Raw genomic sequence first — 17203 nt, forward strand, 5'->3', positions numbered from 1 at the left:
AAAACATAACAAGGAATTGAAAGGTACACAAAGAAAAGCTATTGCCTCACAAGCTCTTGCTCTTCTGTACTCTCTAGGAAAATATTAAGGAAATATCACTGTGTCATTCACTTCTTCCTTCTAACCTAGTGCATGAATTATTTTGATCTCATACACTGGATGATTAGTAAAAAAGGAAAAGGAAACAAAATAAAACGCCATTGTACAGTGCTTCAGTTCAGTCAGTGTCTAAATACAAAGCCATGAAAATGTTTTTGATATAAAAGTGTTCAATGAAACATGAGCATGTTGAAAGTTATTGTTACTCAGCCACTCAATCCCCTTCTGTACTTCCTTTGAGAACACCTCCTTTAACTCCAGAGCAAAGGTGAGGAGGATATGGTTCTAGTTCCACCTCTTCTCTGTGCAGGTATTTTGTGTTCCCATCTCCTCATTTGCCACATCACAAACAGAAGAACAGCATCAGGAACCTCAATTCACTACTGTCTGCAGGACACTGAGATGATATGCTGAAATATATGTGTGTATATATATATATAAGCAGAGATGTTTTCTTTGTCATTGCACATCTGATGTTGCATGAGAATGCAAGAAAGACAACTGTGGGACTCTAGGGTAACATGCCCAAACACACGAAGGTCTGATGTGGAGAAATCTTTGTTGGGAGGCAGCCTTAGGCACCCAGCATTCCTGCTGGATGGAGTATGCCTTCCCTGTATATCAACACGTGTATTTGCAAAATGTTATCGTGTATTTGTAATTCCTTTATGCTGAAATACATCAAAATAAACACAAACAACTTGTTCTGTATTTGCCACAGCTGATTTTGTTAAACACCAGCATGAGAATCACAAATGGACTTTAGAACCATATGGAAATACAACAGACAAGCTGGAAGGAGGAAGAGTTTCTAAGCCATCCAAACCAATCTGACAGCATCAAATGTAAAGAAAACAAAACTAAAAGTAGCACAAAAACACAGGGATCAGCATGTCAAAACTGACAGAAGCCTGGCAAACAAGCTGAAGTTTAGAAATTAAATACTTCTCCTCAAGCAATTAATTAGCAACATAGATCTATATAATACAAACAAAAGCTCCAGAAATGCACTGACTCCTTACACCCAGCACCTGCACTCTTGTATCCAGAGCAAGGGTGGGCAGTTTATGAACAGCTCAGAAACAGCCTCAGCAAAACTCTGGAGAAGGTCACATTTCTGGCCTCAGGCCCAATTCTGCAAAAAAGCCAAGGGACTTGGCACAGCTGAAGAACATAATCCAACACAGAAACCAAACTTACTTCTGACCAGACTCAACCTCATTCATCAGCATCATCAAACTGGCCCTTCTCAACTGTTCTAACTCGTGGTGGAAACACAAGGCAAGGTGTGTGGTGACAGCTTGGGTGGTAAAACCAATCCTCCTTCCACACATATGAGCCGAAAACATTCTTTTCCTCAAAGCTTCCGCCGCAGAGATCGTCAGCATCTAAAGACAAAATAAAAGGTTTAAACCATGGGAGATACTCAGGAAAGTATTGGAATAGTTCAGCAGGTTATTATGGAGATCTGTGGCACCTTCCAGTTCACTATTTCAATTTGATCTGCCACCACTCATCAATTAGACCTTAAAAAAAAGGCAAACAGAAAACTGAATTTGGCAATGCTCTCATTTTAAAGGAAGGTTCATGCCACACAGACAAAACAGTTTTCCAGAAAGCTCACTGAGGTACCTGGACATGTACCAGGCACCAGCAGTTCTTTCACATCTTCCCTGGGAATAAAAGGCTCATGAAATTTTTACTTTTATTTGCCTTCCCCCTTGCTGCTGCTTTCATAACACCACCCCAATGAGGAGTCCTGCAACCCTCTAAGAACTGGGTCACTGGACAGAATGGGAGGGTGGGGTCCTGGAAAAGCTTGGAACAACATTTCCACTAGGCTAGAATTAAGCCTAATGGGCCTGTATTTAACCAATCTAGCACAAAAATAGGGCAAAGTGTTTTACCAGAAGCATAAAGATTTCTAGCCAGGAGACTCTGAGCAAAGAAAAAGCCCAGAGCATGGCGGAGCAGAGGACCCAACACAATATCCCACATGTCAGCCTTCCAGCAGCACTGCCAAACAAGCCAGCACAGCAAGAGCTTAGGACACTTAAAAAGCCACGAAGTGACCAATCAAGCACATTTTTGTATTTGTGGCAGTTAACAACTCAAACACTTGTACTCAGTATCCTTCAGAAGGACCTGAATCCAATAATCACAGCTGCCTTCGTTTGTGAGGATTTGAAGAGCTGCAGGTGGGATGAACAAGTTAAACAAAGGGGGAAAGAGGAACAGTTCCAGTACAAAACTCAAAACATTCCATAAATTTGAGCACATAAGAGATTAAAATGAAAGCCTAGAATGGATGTGAGGGAAAACCTCCAAAAAGAGAACAGTCTTTCTCTCAGATTACCCACTGTGAAAAACCAATACTGTATTTCCATTTTAAAATCAGAATGGTTTTACAGAAAGGCTGAAAAAACTCTCTCACTTTCTTCTGTTACTAAACAATGGAATTTAAATACAAAAATTTTAATCATGAGAGCAAAATAAATGTATCTCCTAAGCAAAGAAAATTATATTAATTACAAAAATATACACATTAATGAGAAGAAAATGGAAATGGTACTACTCTACATCAACAAAGACACAGCAGGTTATCAGTCACTGCTGGCTAAAATCCATCCACTCCTTCTGTGCTAAGAACCAGCCTGGCCAATGGAAAGCTGAGATTCTTTTAACATGTGAGTCACCATAAAAACAAGTTACAAACTGAAGGTATAATTCAACTCCAAAGGTGTGAGTGGCACTCCTCCTATTTGTTGCCACTTTTGTCCATGGGACTGATCATATGCACAACCATTTAGGAGGAACAAGTTTCAACAAAACCAAAGTCAAACAAACAAAAACCTCACTCAAAAAAACTACAGTAAACACAACAAACCATACTCAGAGTGTATGAGCACTGATCCAAACAACTCCACGCTCTAGAGAGACATTATAATGAACAGTCTTGAATTTTCTTGAAGAATTTTTGTACAAAGAAAGTTAGTTCTTGCACATCATGTACCTTTCTCTTCTGCTTCAGAATAGCAAAGATACATCACTGAAAACTTGCTTCACCAGAGAAACTCAACACAAACGTGGAATTCACCTCCTTACCATGCCACTCCCTAAGAATTCAATTGCTCAAGCAAGAGCTTCATGTGAAATCAACAACATCACCTTTAAATCCTGTATTTGACAACAAAATTGTCAATTACACATCCAGGAGGTCAACACAAGAAATTGCTTCCCAAAATAGAACATGGAGTTACTTAAACACATTCTCCTGCAAAGCACCTACCTCCAACTATCTAAAACTCAAATGAAGCACAACTGTACTCACCATAAGGACCAGATGCAGCCTCCTCCAATTCTTTATCCCAGTCCTCCACCTCATGCTCAGATGCATCTTGCTGCCCTGAAGACTTGGGTACATTGGAAACTTCACCATCCCACACATCCAGGTCAGTATATATATTGCACCAGCCCCCATCAGTAGAGCCACTGATATCACCTTCATTGGGGGAGGTAGAAGCAGATTCACTTTCTTCAGAGTTGCCATCAGGAACATTTGGAATATTCTGCAGTACACATTCTAAAACCAGTAGAAAGCACCAACAGGTACACTCAGAAATTAGACAAGAACAATTAGCTGTTCAGCACACAGTAATTCAGAGAGGTACAGAAATACACTTTGTGACTACTAATCTTATTGTAATACATGCAGTTTCCTATGTATGTAATATCACTACAGGGCTGCTTCACATTTCAGATGCTTGGGAAGAGTGGACATAGCCTTATACCACAGCACCAGTGCAAATCAGGATTTTCTTGTTGGAAAATAACTCTGTAAACTAGGGCAAAGGACACAGAAGTCTTGTTTCACCACATTCACCTGTAGGTATTTTTAAAAAAAGTTATGGTTTAAAAAAAGAGTCATATTAATTACTCATGTATCTAGGCATACACAAATATCTACATGGAAATAATTTAGTGCAGTTAGTAACGAGGCCTTTCCCATGCAACACCAAAAGACTTTGAGCAGATTTCTCAAGTAGTGCACAAGTTCCAATATTTGTGACCTACTTTGCTTTGTCCTACCTTTTCTGGACTTCCAGATCATCATATCTGTCTTATTAGGAAGCTGTTTCCCCTCAGAGTTTGCAGCCTCAGACGCAGCAGCCATCACCTATGAGACATTTTTAAAGAATGCAGCAGCAGCTCTGATTGCTCATGAAACTGCTACCCCATGTGTTCCCGAGTGTCTCCATTTTTTCCCTTGATGAATCAGAGGTTCAAGAACAAACAGGCTTTCACTTCAGAAGGCAAATCTGCAGAGCTATAGCTAATTCTGCTGCTGCCATCGGTCACCCCTAGCACTAACACCAACCCAGACCATTCCATCCCCTCACAACCCCGACCCAAACCGTGCCCCTTGGGGAGCGTTGGCCGCCGGGGGCCACGGGCAGGGCGCGGATCCGGGCGAGCCCTCACGGCGGCCCCGCCGCCTCCGCTGCCCGCCCTGCGGCCCCCGGGACCCCCGAAACTTCGGAGCACAGAGTGAAAGCACCAGAGGAAATTAAGACAGAAGGAATGGTAAAAGTATTAACACTGAACCAACCGCTCTGTGGGAGCCCACGCGCCGAGCAGGACCCTCCAACAAGCCCTGAGGGGCTGGACCAAGATGGGTGGAGAGCAGGAGGAAACTCTCAGCTGCTCTGAGGGGCGCATAGCGAAGGGGACAGCGAGTTCTCCTCACACTTATAGAGGAACAAGGAGGCGCCGGCGGTGGGCGCGGGAAGCCGGGGCCCGCAAGGGCCGCCGCCGGTGGCCACGGGCAGGGCGCGGACTCCGGGCGAGCCCTCACAGCAGCCCCGCCGCCTCCGCTGCCCGCCCCGCACTCCTCGGGACCCCCGAACCTTCGGAGCCGAGCCCGCGGCCCGGCCTGAGGGCACCATCGACCGCCCGGCCCCGCCCGCCCCTCGCCGGCCCTGGGCAGCGTCAGCCGGGCGGGCCCGCAGCTGTGCCCGAGGGACAGGGAGCGGCTCCGGGATGAGGCCGGCAGGGACGGCGCGACTGCTCCCGCTCCGGCCTCGGCGCCCGCAACGCCGCCACCGCCCAGAGCGCCCTGGCTGCGGAGCCCACCGTGCACAGCTTCGGAATCACAGACGCAGTTCGGCTGGAAAGACCTCCGAGATCATCGAGTGCAACCATGACCCAACATCACCGCGTTATTGAGACAAACACAGGCAGGAAAGCTCTGAGAAAGCACCTTTTCGCTCAAGAAGTTGTAAATAAAGTATCAATACCTCTCATGGCTGGGTGGAGTTTTCCCCTGGCTGAAAGATAACAATTTCCTTCTGGCCTCGTGGTAGCAGCATGCTCAGAACATGGAGAGACAGGAAGCACCGTGGCTGAACAGCTGTGCAGGTATCAAGCACATGTGCTTGCAGGGAATGTGTATCCATAGGGAGAACTGCAAAGTTCTGTGAGGAACCAGAACAGCTGATGGAAAAGGGCCCACTTTCTGAAATTACGGACTTCCCAGCTTTGTTGGACTTTAAAAACTCCAAACTTTGCACTTAAAACTTTTAGTTGAGCAACTGATGAAGTAAGAAGTGGTTCAGGAGAGGGAGTAACGGCATAAGGGGCAGGGAGGGTATAAGAGATTATTAGTAAGGAAATCTCAATGTCAGACAATGAGGTGGCAGAGAACTAGTGGGGATGTAGGAGATGGCCTGGCTAAAAGCTTGGGAAACACTAAAAGCAAGATGTACTTCAGATCTGGTCACAGAAGTAGGAGTCTTACCAGGCTGCTGCTCCAAACTCTATTCCCAGCTAGTTAAGTTACTGGAATCCATTGCTTGAGAGGAGCTGCAATTTCTACTTGAGTGCAAAATCAAGAAATATTTCCCTGTATTGTCATTATGTCACCCTTCAGTCACCAGGAAACTGCACAAAGGAACGCTTGCTTCCTGTTCTTGTACTTTCCCTTCGTTTCTCTGTTGGTCCAAGGATAGCATTTATGTTGATTTCTCAGGTTTGTGGCTCTGTAAACAGCCAAGGACAGCACTCTTTCAAAAAACATTACATGTTTTTTAGGCACGGTGGACAGAAAGCTGAAGTGTAGATCAGAGTTTTGCACTCTCACCTCAAGGACATTGCTAACAGATCTCAGCTCCCCTCTACCCTTCATCACTCTCATCACTCTCATTCTTTTTTGTCACATAAAATGTAAACTTTAATAAAGTCCAGGAACATATTTGCCTTTGTACAAAAAAGTTTAAAAATGCACAGTCATGTTACAACTATGTATAGTTTTTCATAAATGTCCAGTTTGCAATAACGTATATTTAGAAACAAAATCTTCCACCAGGTCTCCCTGCAACATCTTCATAGCTCGCCAGTGAATGCTCCCACAGTTTTCTGGTTTGCCTTGGGGATGACTTAGCTCCTCCTTGATATAATCCAGCCAGAGGTCTTTAAAAGAAAAATTAAAGTTCTGGTTAGATTTCAACTAGATATTACTTAACAAACATAGCAAGCCTAACTAGAAACTCTTTTTCTAAGTGTCTTTAATATTAATGCAGTAGGGTTTACTTTGTGAAACTACAATCTCCTTTGCACCTTGAGGAGCACCCTGGGTTCTATTCCCAGCTGGAACAGTAATGTCTGTAGAAATAACACAACAATGATTGAGCTGTGTACTTTCTTCAAATGAATATTACAGAAAACTTGATTATAAATATATAGCTGCACACTGTTCATAAATCCAAATTAAAAGTGATCCACATCTCTTATGCCAGCCAGTGATTTGCCCCTAACTGTGCTGAAGCCACCCCAGTGCCAATGACCCTGGGCTGACAGTGGAGGGTCCTGCAGTGTCCTGCTCTTGATGGCACAGAGGAAATGAGCTCCACTCTGCATGACAGCAAGCACAAGGGCAGAACAAACAGATACCTTTTAAAATGGATGGAAATAAAAGAGGCAGCAGTGAATGAATTAATAAATAATAAAAACCAGAATCGCCCTTACCAGTATCTGTTGAACCAAACTCCCTCAAGGCACGTTCATAGTATTCTCTCAGATGAAGCATTTTGCAGGATTCCTAAAAAAGGAAGGTATTAAAAGGCCACTTATTTTGTGCAGAAGTGAATCTGCAGCATGATTAGATTCTGACAAAGAAAGAGAGTCATGGCAATTACACACACACACTGCTGAAGATTAGTTACCATGGAACTTGGGTTTGTATCACATCCAGTGAATCAACTGCAGAGGACAAACATGAACTGATCACAGACTGACACCACTGCTCAGCTTCCTATTTAAATCCCAAGTTAGAACTCTATTTTACAAATACAAAACATTAATTAGATAGTCAACAACTTACTTGCTCCTTTTCTATTTGGATCATCTTCCTGAAGAAGTCAAGTGAAAATGGACGATTTTCACACAGGCTGAAATAAAATAAGTGACTTTAGACTTGAGGACTTTTAACATATACCCTAGAATAACCAGGTTTGAAGGTTTTTTTTTTTACCTGGTAAAGAGTCTTTTAACTTTCTTATAACCACTACTTCTGTAGGTCCAGTCAAGATACATTTCCTTCATAGTCACAGATTCAGCAGGTGTCGTGGCATGTAAGGATCTCTGCAAGTTTAAAAGGAAAAAAACCAACAAAATAAACAAAAAATAAACCTATCACATAGCTTACAACTAAATGGCTCAATTAGTGCTTCTCCCTAGTTAGGCATCTGACACAAAGGAGATCTCCTAAAACACATTTCTCCTCCAGTATTCCATATAGCTGGAACTGGCATTTCCTTAAATCCCTTCATGCAGAGGGTTTCACAATACTCTACCAACAGCTGAATTCAAGCTCCCACCTGAAATACGTGTTTTATGTGCTAAATTGGAGAGGAAAAAACCACAACCCAACATGCCAGGCAAAGAGAAAATGTTTTGCCCTACACTACTGAGGAAATCCATAGTGAGATTGAAGTCCTCATTCCGATTTTGACTTTTCTGTAACAAGACTGATGTTTTCACACAAATTAAAAAATTCTCTTTTCCATGCTCAGATAAGCTCTGAAAATAGAGTAAATATTCTAGACCACAAAGCAGGAGTCCAACATTAGTTGTGCTTACAAACATCCATATGCCTCAGAACATGGGAATGACATTTGTGCTTATAAATCTATGTCCAACTGTTTTTCTTAATGCACATAGTTTGGTTTGAAATTCTTTGATATCTACACATCCATGAAGGAACTTCAGTATAAAGCATTTTTTGCATGTTCCATCCACACACATTGTTCCATCCACACACATTGTTCCATCCACACACATTGTTCCATTTTATTGACACAGACATAAAAGTAGCTTTTGATTAGCCAAGTACCTGGTAGAGAGCTTCTGTGTCCTCCTTGCTGTTTGTGCCCTCACTCCATTGCACCCAGAGGGTCCACAATGGCAAAGTGCCCTAAAAGGTGAACAAACAATCAAATGGCTGAAATACAGTAATTCTGATTTACAGAAACAGACAGCAACATGGCCATCAGGTTCTGTATTACCTGCCATAAAAAATTCCCTTTGGAAAGGGAACTCTTTGGAAAGACAACTTTGAACTGCACATTGAAATCACTTCTCATTTCCCTCCTCACTTACAGGATAAATCATCCTTAGCTGGACAGCTGTGTTGCCAGGGATGAGAACCAAGTTCTGCATCACTGAGCACTGCAGTACACAGAGGTGACTTCCAAGAACAAAAAGGAAAGAAACCTTCTTGTTTCCTCACTCATTGTGCTCAGGGTTTGAAATGGAACAGAGCAGGAGAGCACACAGCTAATTCAAGGATTGAAATACCACACAGGTGTATCAGACAGTGAAGAAAAGGAAACACATTTTCCATTAAGACACAAACACCAGCTCACTGCTAGGACAATATGTAAAATGTCAACTATAAGCATTCAGATTTTAAACATGTGAATTTTAAGTGAATTGACAACTCCCTAATACTTGGGAACGCAATTTGTATGTGAAATGTCAGGTTCTTATTTCTGACCTTAAAAATGGTTAGGGACTTTAAATGCCTTGTAAACAAAACAAAAACAACAACAAACAAAAAACCCACTAACCAACCAAAAAAAAAAAAAACACAAAAACAAAGAAAAAAAATTAAAAAACACAAAACAACCAATCATCAGGGGTTTCTGGCCCAAGACTAATTCATGTAAGTCCATTAAACCACATTAAACCAGCACAGACCTTCGATTTCACATGTTTAATGGCTTCTTCAAAACACTGGGTCACATCATCCTTCTTCAGCTGGATCAGCACCTGCAGCCTCATCTGCCACGTTTCCACGGACTGGCTGAAGTGCCTGGTTGCAGCTTCTGCCACCTCCACAGCCTTCTCAGAGAGGCTGGAGTCCAGTAAGAGCTGCAGCTAAAACCCAGCAGATACAGCTTTGTTAAAAACAGGGCTTTGAACCGATATTGTTCATCTTTGTGTCTACTCGAAATGGCAAAGGCAGGCACACAAATAATGCAGGAAAACCTCAGCATCTGTTGGGTCTGTGTCAGTTCTTACCCACTGCTTGTACAGAGCTTCTGACAGCAAATTGGACTCATGGGCTTTGCTGAACACACTCAGTGTCCTCTCCAGCCTCTAAAACCAACAGAGAAGAATAATAAGAAAACAAGCATTATTCCTATATATACCAGATTCCAGCATTCCAAGAGGCCCACTGGATTGTGTATCATGTCATTGAAAATCTAATTACACATTATGTGTCTAATGCTTGAGGTACCTACAAACATTCCAAGACAAAGTGGAAATCTGAGTAATTACTTCTCTTCCTTAAGGAGCAAAGAACAACATTGCACTGTCCTTTTAGTGTAATACTAGGGAACCACGTTGCACAGGAGAATTAATTAATTCACTGAGTCACACCTAAGCACAGATGCACAATTAAATTACCCATGTGCCAGCACCAAACTTTGCTCAGATTTATTTGCAAGAGTCATTTTAATTCATCCTCTTCTTGAAGGACCTGTCAGTGAATTTTTAGGATCCCCTTCAACCCAAACCATTCCATGATTCCATGATTGACAAGTCTGCAGTCTTAGCTTTTATCCAAAGAGGTCACTGTACTTTACTGACAAGGCTGATTAATCAGGTCCAGGTTAATCATGCCCAGGCAGGCCACCTGTAAGCCTGGCAGTAAAAGTGATCCCCCCAGATGGAGATTAAGTTATTTTTAATGATGGCCACAGGTAAGTATTTTTTATAAAATGTCAAGATATATTTGCTTCTTGTCTGAGCTATTACAAAAGTCAATAAAAATAGGGCTGATTTGTTAGAATTAATTCCTAATAAACTTTACCTTTTGCTTTAATTCTTCACTGTTGGTTTTTCTGTTGTACCTCTCTAAGCAAAAAGTGACGTAGCATTTCCACATGTTCTCTGTAGAAGCAAAGGCATAATATCACACTTCACAGAATCACAAGAATAACAACAAATATTTGTCTTTAAGAAATATAAAGATACAAAACGTAATACAAAGTGTTAATGCCAACTTTATTTTAAAATGTTGTATTTTAAAATAAAGAGAAGCCCTAGATTTTTAACATTACACTTTAAAATTACTCCCCAGTCCAAGCTGCAGGCAGTAACTCTTGGTAAAGAGCACCAAGCTCTTAGTTCAGCTGAGACTTTTAAAGATCCCTTCCAACCCAGCTATTCCATGGCTTTAAAGGCTGTACAGCAGCAAATTTGAGACCACTCCACAGATAGTCCCTTGACAACCTCCTTCACAAGATCAACACCAGAGGCTGAAGCTGGATATCCACTCCCCTGGCAACCCAAAACCATTTCTTACTCACAGCTAACCAGCAGCAGACACATGTTCAGTTAAGCAGCTCCTCCAAGAGCTTAAATAAATTGGAAAATAACCCAAATAATACATAAAATAGATCCCAAGAGGGAGCATCTAAGAACTGCCTGCCTTCCCTTAGGTATGGTAGAGCCTGCCATCACCTTCAAGGCTTTCACAGGGTGCTCAAGTACCAGAAGGAAATGTTAAAATGCAGGCAGAACATTTCACCTGTTGGGACTGCTCCCACAGCTTCATCAAAGACTGCACAGCACCGTTCCTCTCTCTGGGCCATTTCTGAGACCTTCTTCTGCTTTGTGGAGCTCTCTGTGGGCTGCAGGGAGCCCAGCTCCAGCTCCCTGCGGGCCATGTAGTCCCATGTCAGGGGATCATCAGCATACCTGGCCTGCAAACTGAACACAACACGTTTGTAACAGCCCACAGGCACCAGTCCCCACTGCAGGTATGCTTAGGAGGGTTGTTATACTGCTACAGAAATGTAGTTAATTGCTAAGTAACCAAATGCCAGAAGAAAAATATTTTTCCCTTCCACAAGAGAAAGACAAAATATTAGCTTTTAAAAATATTATTTAATATGGATATTCTTCAGAAATAACAGGAAATAGACAGGGAGCTGTCAAGAGAGATCTTTCTTTTGAGAAGAACAACCAGAGAAACAAAAGATGCAAAAACCCCACAAAAGTACAGCAGGAAAATTCACAGTTCCTGCAATGAAATTACAGAAACTGAGTGCGCTAATTATTCAGTGACAACTGTATTTTACCTAAATTTTCCTAGCAGCTTTTTAAAGCTCTTTCTGAAATTAGATATCCTCTTCTAAAGATCATGCTTTTGTTTTTCTTAAAGGATTTCACATAAACCTTAACACTATTTCCCTAGAGGAACAGCCTTTACTTCTGAAACTCCAGTCAATAAGTTAGAGTTATAACTTAAGAGAATGTGTTTCTAAAAAAACAAACCAAATTAAAATAAATATACAACACAAAGCCACAACTCACTTTTCAAGGATTTCTTTTTGCAAATCTTGGGTAAAATCAAAGAGCTTTGCAATAGAGAGCACAGCCAGCTGGAACTCAACACCTGCATTTCAAGAGAAGATAAAACTATCAAGTGGAGTATTTGCTGAAGAATTCCTCAAGATATTACAGCAATTGCACTTTGCATTTCTGTAGCTCGGTTCCACATGCAAATTTAATCAGCATCTCCTCTACTCCCTCACTTGACCCTGCCATGAAAACACAAAATGCTCCACACTCAGGACAGATCTCTCCAAAGCTGCACAAAACAGATGAACTGTCCATGAACTGTGTCCATCTTGCATCTCCACAACTTACCTTTGAAAATGCCAAGTGACATGACTGAACATAATCAGACCATTGTGAATGCTCATCAGCCATTACCCACCTTTCTATTTTTAGGTGCTTACAAATCATTTGTATGCCTATTTTTTCCAGTATTTCTACAGAAAATTAAATTAAACTGACTCTTTCTGAAATTTCCTCTAATGTCCTGTATCCCCACTAATTTTCAATGTTTGTTATTGTATTTTGCCCAGTTCTTCCAAAATATCCCCATCTATCATGAGCAAAATACCTGCTACTAGCTTGCAGTTATTTTACCCAATTCTCTCAATAAAATGGCTTATTTTTACCAAGCCTGCTTAATTTCAAATTTAGCCTGTTTTATTATTAGTCTGAATTCTTACTTTTTTGCCACTCGTGGTGGCTGATTAGTTGTGATCTAATATTCAGCAAAGTAAAAAAGTGTGTAACTCTGAATTGCCCTTCAGTTTTCTTTTTTTAAACAATCAAGTTTGAGGCTGGAACCCAGCACTAGGCCTCCTCAGCCTGAAAGCTGCTATGCTGGAAGAGATGTCAGCAGGAAAGACATGCAATCAGAACTACCATTAATTTATATCTGGCATTTAATAGGTTCTACTGAAAAAACTGTGTATTTGAAAAAAGGATCTCACTGAAGCCAAGTCTATCAGCATTGCCTACTGCAGGACTGAGTTAAAGGTTACAATTTTCTTAATGAATAAGTACAAGGAATGTTCATTCACCTTTAATTTTCTGAGATGCATCCCTGTAGACTATGCGAGCCATCTCCCCATTGAGAATTTCTTCAGAGTAATTGAATTCCCCCTGAAATATCAAGTATATCATGGAAGAAATTATTGTCCTTTCTCAGCTAACATTTTTGCAAAAATCAGAAGATATTAAGGTTTTTCTTCATGCAAGTCTATTTTTATGTAATTTGTACAAGTCAACTATAAAGAAATGAGGCAGGAAGCTTGACTATTACTTTCCAGAAGTTACTGTTAATTTTCAGACTAGGGAATGTAATAAAAGATTCTAAAAATGCAAAGAAAAAATAATGTGTGAAGTATTGGAGCTGAGCATCAGCAAATACTTGAAAAGCTCCACACAGGTGCAAGACATGGACAAAAACTTTCTCTAAGCCATTGTCAAATAAACCATTAATCCAAACCTGTGAATTCCAACATGTAATACACAAGCAGACAATAGCTCTTAGGTAAGTTTAGCTGACCTACCAGGTCCATCTTTGCTTGTTCAAATTCCTTCTTCTCCTTCCTCTGTTTTTCAGCATGCATAAGCTCCATTCTGAAATACTGCAAGAGTGACAGCAAAATGAAATTACTCTGGGGATAAATCACAAAAATCTAAGTCCACAAACAGGGTAAAACAAGCTCTGGGGAGATACAAATCAGGACTTTGACACATCCTACACGTGTTCCAGAGCCTTGGTTTTTGAAGGCTTGTGCACTCACCACTATCAGCCCTGTGTATTTGCCCAGAAATTTCCAACAGGTAGCTATGATCATTTTTTAGTTCTTCTTTAAACCTTAACTTGCCCCCAGAGAAAACCAAATTCCTCAATAAAGATTGGGGATGACAGACTGAGCCTGACAACTACATCCTAGCAGAGCTTAACAGTACCTCAGAAAGGAATTTTAGAGTTGTTTTTTTTTAATATTTTTGACATTTTCCTGCTGATGAAAAAACTATTTCCTCCAGACAGATCTGGGAAACATGCTGAATTGATTTGCTCTGGTTGAACAAGTAGGTGGTCATAGAAGACAAGCAGGAACTCACTTCTTGATAAAGTTTGGGGCACTCAGGATGGAAGCGCAGAGCACGAAGGAACAAGTGCCTGGCACTTTCAGATGACAGTCGTGTCTCCATTTCCCACTTTGCTGCCATAATCCACAGTGCTGCAACAGGTGACACAAATAAAGTTATTTAACCTCTCAACATGAGCTCAGCCCCAGAATAAGACTGATTATCTCCCACGTAAAACTGTAAAGCAGACAGGCAGATCCAGGAAGTTTAATCTGGTTTAGCTACAGATCTAATGATGCCTTCAAAAGCCAAAAGGCTGCCATGAGCAATTGACATCTCTTGCTTCTACATCTACTGAGTCCCCAGTCCACCTGAGAATTGGTCATTCTGACCTATTTCACATCCCTTTATGACTGCCCAGCACCAGCCCTGTCAGAGCCCTTCTCTGCAGCAGCAGCAAGGCAAAGAGCAGAGAGCAGAGAGCAGGAACTTCAGCCCAACAGCCTGAACTGAGATCTACAAGAACTTTCACACCAGACAATCTATGCTGAGGCATTTATGCAGCACTCACCATTGTGTTATTTACCTGGTTTATTAGAATGAATGGCCAACATGGTAGAAAACACCTTACTGAGTTGATGTTTTGCATTCTGTAAAAGAAGCAGTTTTGTTTCACCCCCTCTGGCACTGAACTGAACCCCCAGCACCAGAGTTTCAGTAGGAAAGGTCACAAGCTGTAGTACAATTGCTCAGAAAAAGATGCTTCTCTGCTACTTTATCTACAGTAGAAAGTTTGTCATATTTACTCACTAGTGACCAGGATTTAAATGTCACCACATTAGAGTAGCATGGCTCAAAATTCTGAACCACACAGCCAACACAAATGTTGCCCAAGTCCCAAGCCCATGGTTTCACTCCCCTCTTCTGAGATTCTATTTTCCTTTGGCCACCTCCACCACCATGCAAAGTAACCTTCTTCAGTACAGAAATGGCAACACTTGAATGCTGGTAATAATGGGGAGCCTTGCACAGGTAAGTTTATCAAGTACAAAACTGACAGAATTGGGCTTTTCAGCACAGTCACTACAATAAATATTTGGAGCAAAATCACAATTCACAGACAAGTGAATCACTCCCTCCAGAGAAGGTATAACCATATTATGGTTCTCACAAACCAACTGGTATTCCAGATTTAATGCAGTCAGCCTCACCTTTGCCCTTGCAAGCATCAAATTTCATACTAATTCCCTCTCAGGCAAACTGTACACTTGCATACATCAGTGAAAATCCCAAGCAGCTCCAACAATACTATAAAAATTATTTCAGTATTACAGCATGTAGCAGTAAAGTTTGTACCCCTGTCTTTAAATCAAGTTTCAGATATGTGAATAGTCTCAACCTGGGTAAGATCAGGATTTGAAAACTCACCCATTGCTTGCAAAATGCAACATGGGAAAGCCAGAGCTGGACATCATCCTGTTGGAAATCAAAAGAAGAAGAGAATCAACCTCACAATGAACAAAATCACTTGTACACTGACCTACAACACACCATTGCTACAAAGACCTGGCATAAAGAAAAAAAAGAACTCCAAATGTCAGTACAAATAAACTTACTTTCCATTTCCCTGTAGCTCGGTTGAACAGGCTGTGGACTCTATGCAGAATAGAATGCTCAATTTCATCCTTCTTAAACGAATACCCAATGCGCTAGGAGGAAAAAAATACTAATTGCATTGCAATAGAAATTTGGCATAAGGTATTTTGTACTCTTAACAGCTGACAAACTTACTGCTCTCCTTTTCTTGATCAGTTCCAGCAGATTAACTTCATACTAGAATAGGAAGAAAAAAACATTTAACAACAAATGTGGAGGCCCATAACAGCAAGGCAAGAAAAAAATACATCAAGTTTGTTATAGATGATCAGGTGGACAAAAAACATTGTAGTAAGGAAAACACAAGTAATAATTTTTGGCTCAATCACTACATTTCTAAGACTTCTAGTCCTGCACAGGGCAGCCCAACAATCCCACCTTGTGCCTTAAAGCGCTGTCCAAGCACTCCCTGAGCTCTGTCAGGCTCCAGGCCATGACCAGTCCCTGTGAAGCCTGTTCAGTGCCCGAGCATCCTTTCAGGAACCGTTTCCTATTACTGAACTTACTAATTGCCCATAACTACACACATCAGGGAACACATTGCCCCTTTGCACAGCACATCAGGGAACGAGGGGCTCTACATGCCTGGAGAGACAAGAAACAACAGGAAAAGATCACAACACTAGAGAAGGCTGATCCCAAACTGGGGCACCAACTCCTGGCCACCTTTCACACCCTAGGGCCAGCAGCCGCTCACAGGGGAGCACCAGGGACCAGCTGAGGAGGGGTCTCCGTTTTCTGCCCTTTTTCCAACGTGAGTCCCTACAAAACCCGGGTCTAACTGAGCTGGGTCTGCACCGAGAACTGCCCCGCTCTGCCGCTCGGTGAAGCCTACCTGGATGTAATTAATGAAATCCTCCTTCCGCAGCGCTCTCCGCTGGATTTTGTACTCCAGAGCCGAGGCTTTCCTCAGGACAGCCCTGCGGGAACGGGAGATCAGCGCCCGGAGCGCCGCCGGCCGCACCACGTGCGCTCCCCCGCCCGCCCGGGCCCGGCCCCGGCCCCGCTCACCGGATCTCCTTGTGCGTGAAGAGCCCGACCCGCTCCAGCTGCTCGAGCTCCGGGATGCGATCCTCCAGCCGCTGCTCGATGCGCTCCGCCATGGCCGCGGGGCTCCGTGTGTCCGGCCCGGCACTGCACGGCCCGGCACGGCCCGGTGCGGCTTCCGCCCGCTGCCCGCGCCGCTTCCGCGGCCGCCGCGCCCTCTGCCGCCCCCTGCCCGGCTGGCGGGGCCAGCACCGCAGCGCCTCCGCGGGCTCGGTCGGGATGGACGGGACCTCTGGAGATCGCCCAGCCCGACCTCCCTGCCCAGGCAGCGTCCCCTGCAGCAGGGGACACGCAGGTGGCTTTGGAATGCCTCCAGAGAGGGGGACACCACGATCTCCCTGGGCAGCTGTTCAGCGCTCTGCCACACTCCACGGAAAGAACTTCTTCCTCGAGTTGAGCTGGAACTTCTTGTGTTTTAGTTTATGGCTGTTGC

The 17203-nt window shown here is 42.7% G+C and overlaps 2 protein-coding genes across 2 annotated transcripts; both read right to left on the reverse strand.

The window, feature by feature from the left end:
* Nucleotides 1-426: 426 nt before the first annotated feature.
* COPRS (coordinator of PRMT5 and differentiation stimulator) lies at nucleotides 427-4518 on the reverse strand. Its single transcript, XM_005490458.3, has 3 exons — nucleotides 4189-4518; nucleotides 3431-3682; nucleotides 427-1487 (listed from the first exon to the last, which is right to left on the reverse strand). Exons 1-3 carry the CDS (start codon nucleotides 4271-4273, stop codon nucleotides 1318-1320), a joined length of 507 nt encoding a protein of 168 aa, XP_005490515.2. The 5' UTR covers nucleotides 4274-4518; the 3' UTR covers nucleotides 427-1317.
* A 1769-nt stretch (nucleotides 4519-6287) lies between these two features.
* UTP6 (UTP6 small subunit processome component) lies at nucleotides 6288-16929 on the reverse strand. The gene is made up of 19 exons (XM_074554985.1): nucleotides 16735-16929; nucleotides 16559-16643; nucleotides 15859-15900; nucleotides 15684-15776; nucleotides 15496-15543; nucleotides 14654-14717; nucleotides 14101-14219; nucleotides 13539-13616; nucleotides 13047-13128; nucleotides 11983-12064; nucleotides 11195-11376; nucleotides 10475-10554; nucleotides 9679-9756; nucleotides 9355-9534; nucleotides 8489-8569; nucleotides 7628-7737; nucleotides 7478-7544; nucleotides 7123-7195; nucleotides 6288-6567 (listed from the first exon to the last, which is right to left on the reverse strand). Exons 1-19 carry the CDS (start codon nucleotides 16824-16826, stop codon nucleotides 6410-6412), a joined length of 1794 nt encoding a protein of 597 aa, XP_074411086.1. The 5' UTR covers nucleotides 16827-16929; the 3' UTR covers nucleotides 6288-6409.
* Between the last annotated feature and the right edge of the window lie 274 nt (nucleotides 16930-17203).

This window comes from Zonotrichia albicollis, chromosome 19, assembly GCF_047830755.1.
Source record: "Zonotrichia albicollis isolate bZonAlb1 chromosome 19, bZonAlb1.hap1, whole genome shotgun sequence".
NCBI lineage: Eukaryota > Metazoa > Chordata > Aves > Passeriformes > Passerellidae > Zonotrichia > Zonotrichia albicollis.

Bases quoted from the DNA above. Each gene is read 5' to 3' on its own strand.
- COPRS (XM_005490458.3), bottom strand. From the start codon at position 4,273: ATGGCTGCTGCGTCTGAGGCTGCAAACTCTGAGGGGAAACAGCTTCCT. The intron at 3,683-4,188 runs GTAGGACAAAGC...TACTGGTTTTAG, and splicing joins GATCTGGAAGTCCAGAAAAG to AATGTGTACTGCAGAATATT. The intron at 1,488-3,430 runs GTGAGTACAGTT...TTTTGTCTTTAG, and splicing joins GGCTGCATCTGGTCCTTATG to ATGCTGACGATCTCTGCGGC.
- UTP6 (XM_074554985.1), bottom strand. From the start codon at position 16,826: ATGGCGGAGCGCATCGAGCAGCGGCTGGAGGATCGCATCCCGGAGCTC. The intron at 13,129-13,538 runs GTAGGTCAGCTA...TTGATATTTCAG, and splicing joins AACAAGCAAAGATGGACCTG to GGGGAATTCAATTACTCTGA. The intron at 10,555-11,194 runs GTGAAATGTTCT...TTGCTTCTACAG, and splicing joins TGTGGGAGCAGTCCCAACAG to AGAACATGTGGAAATGCTAC.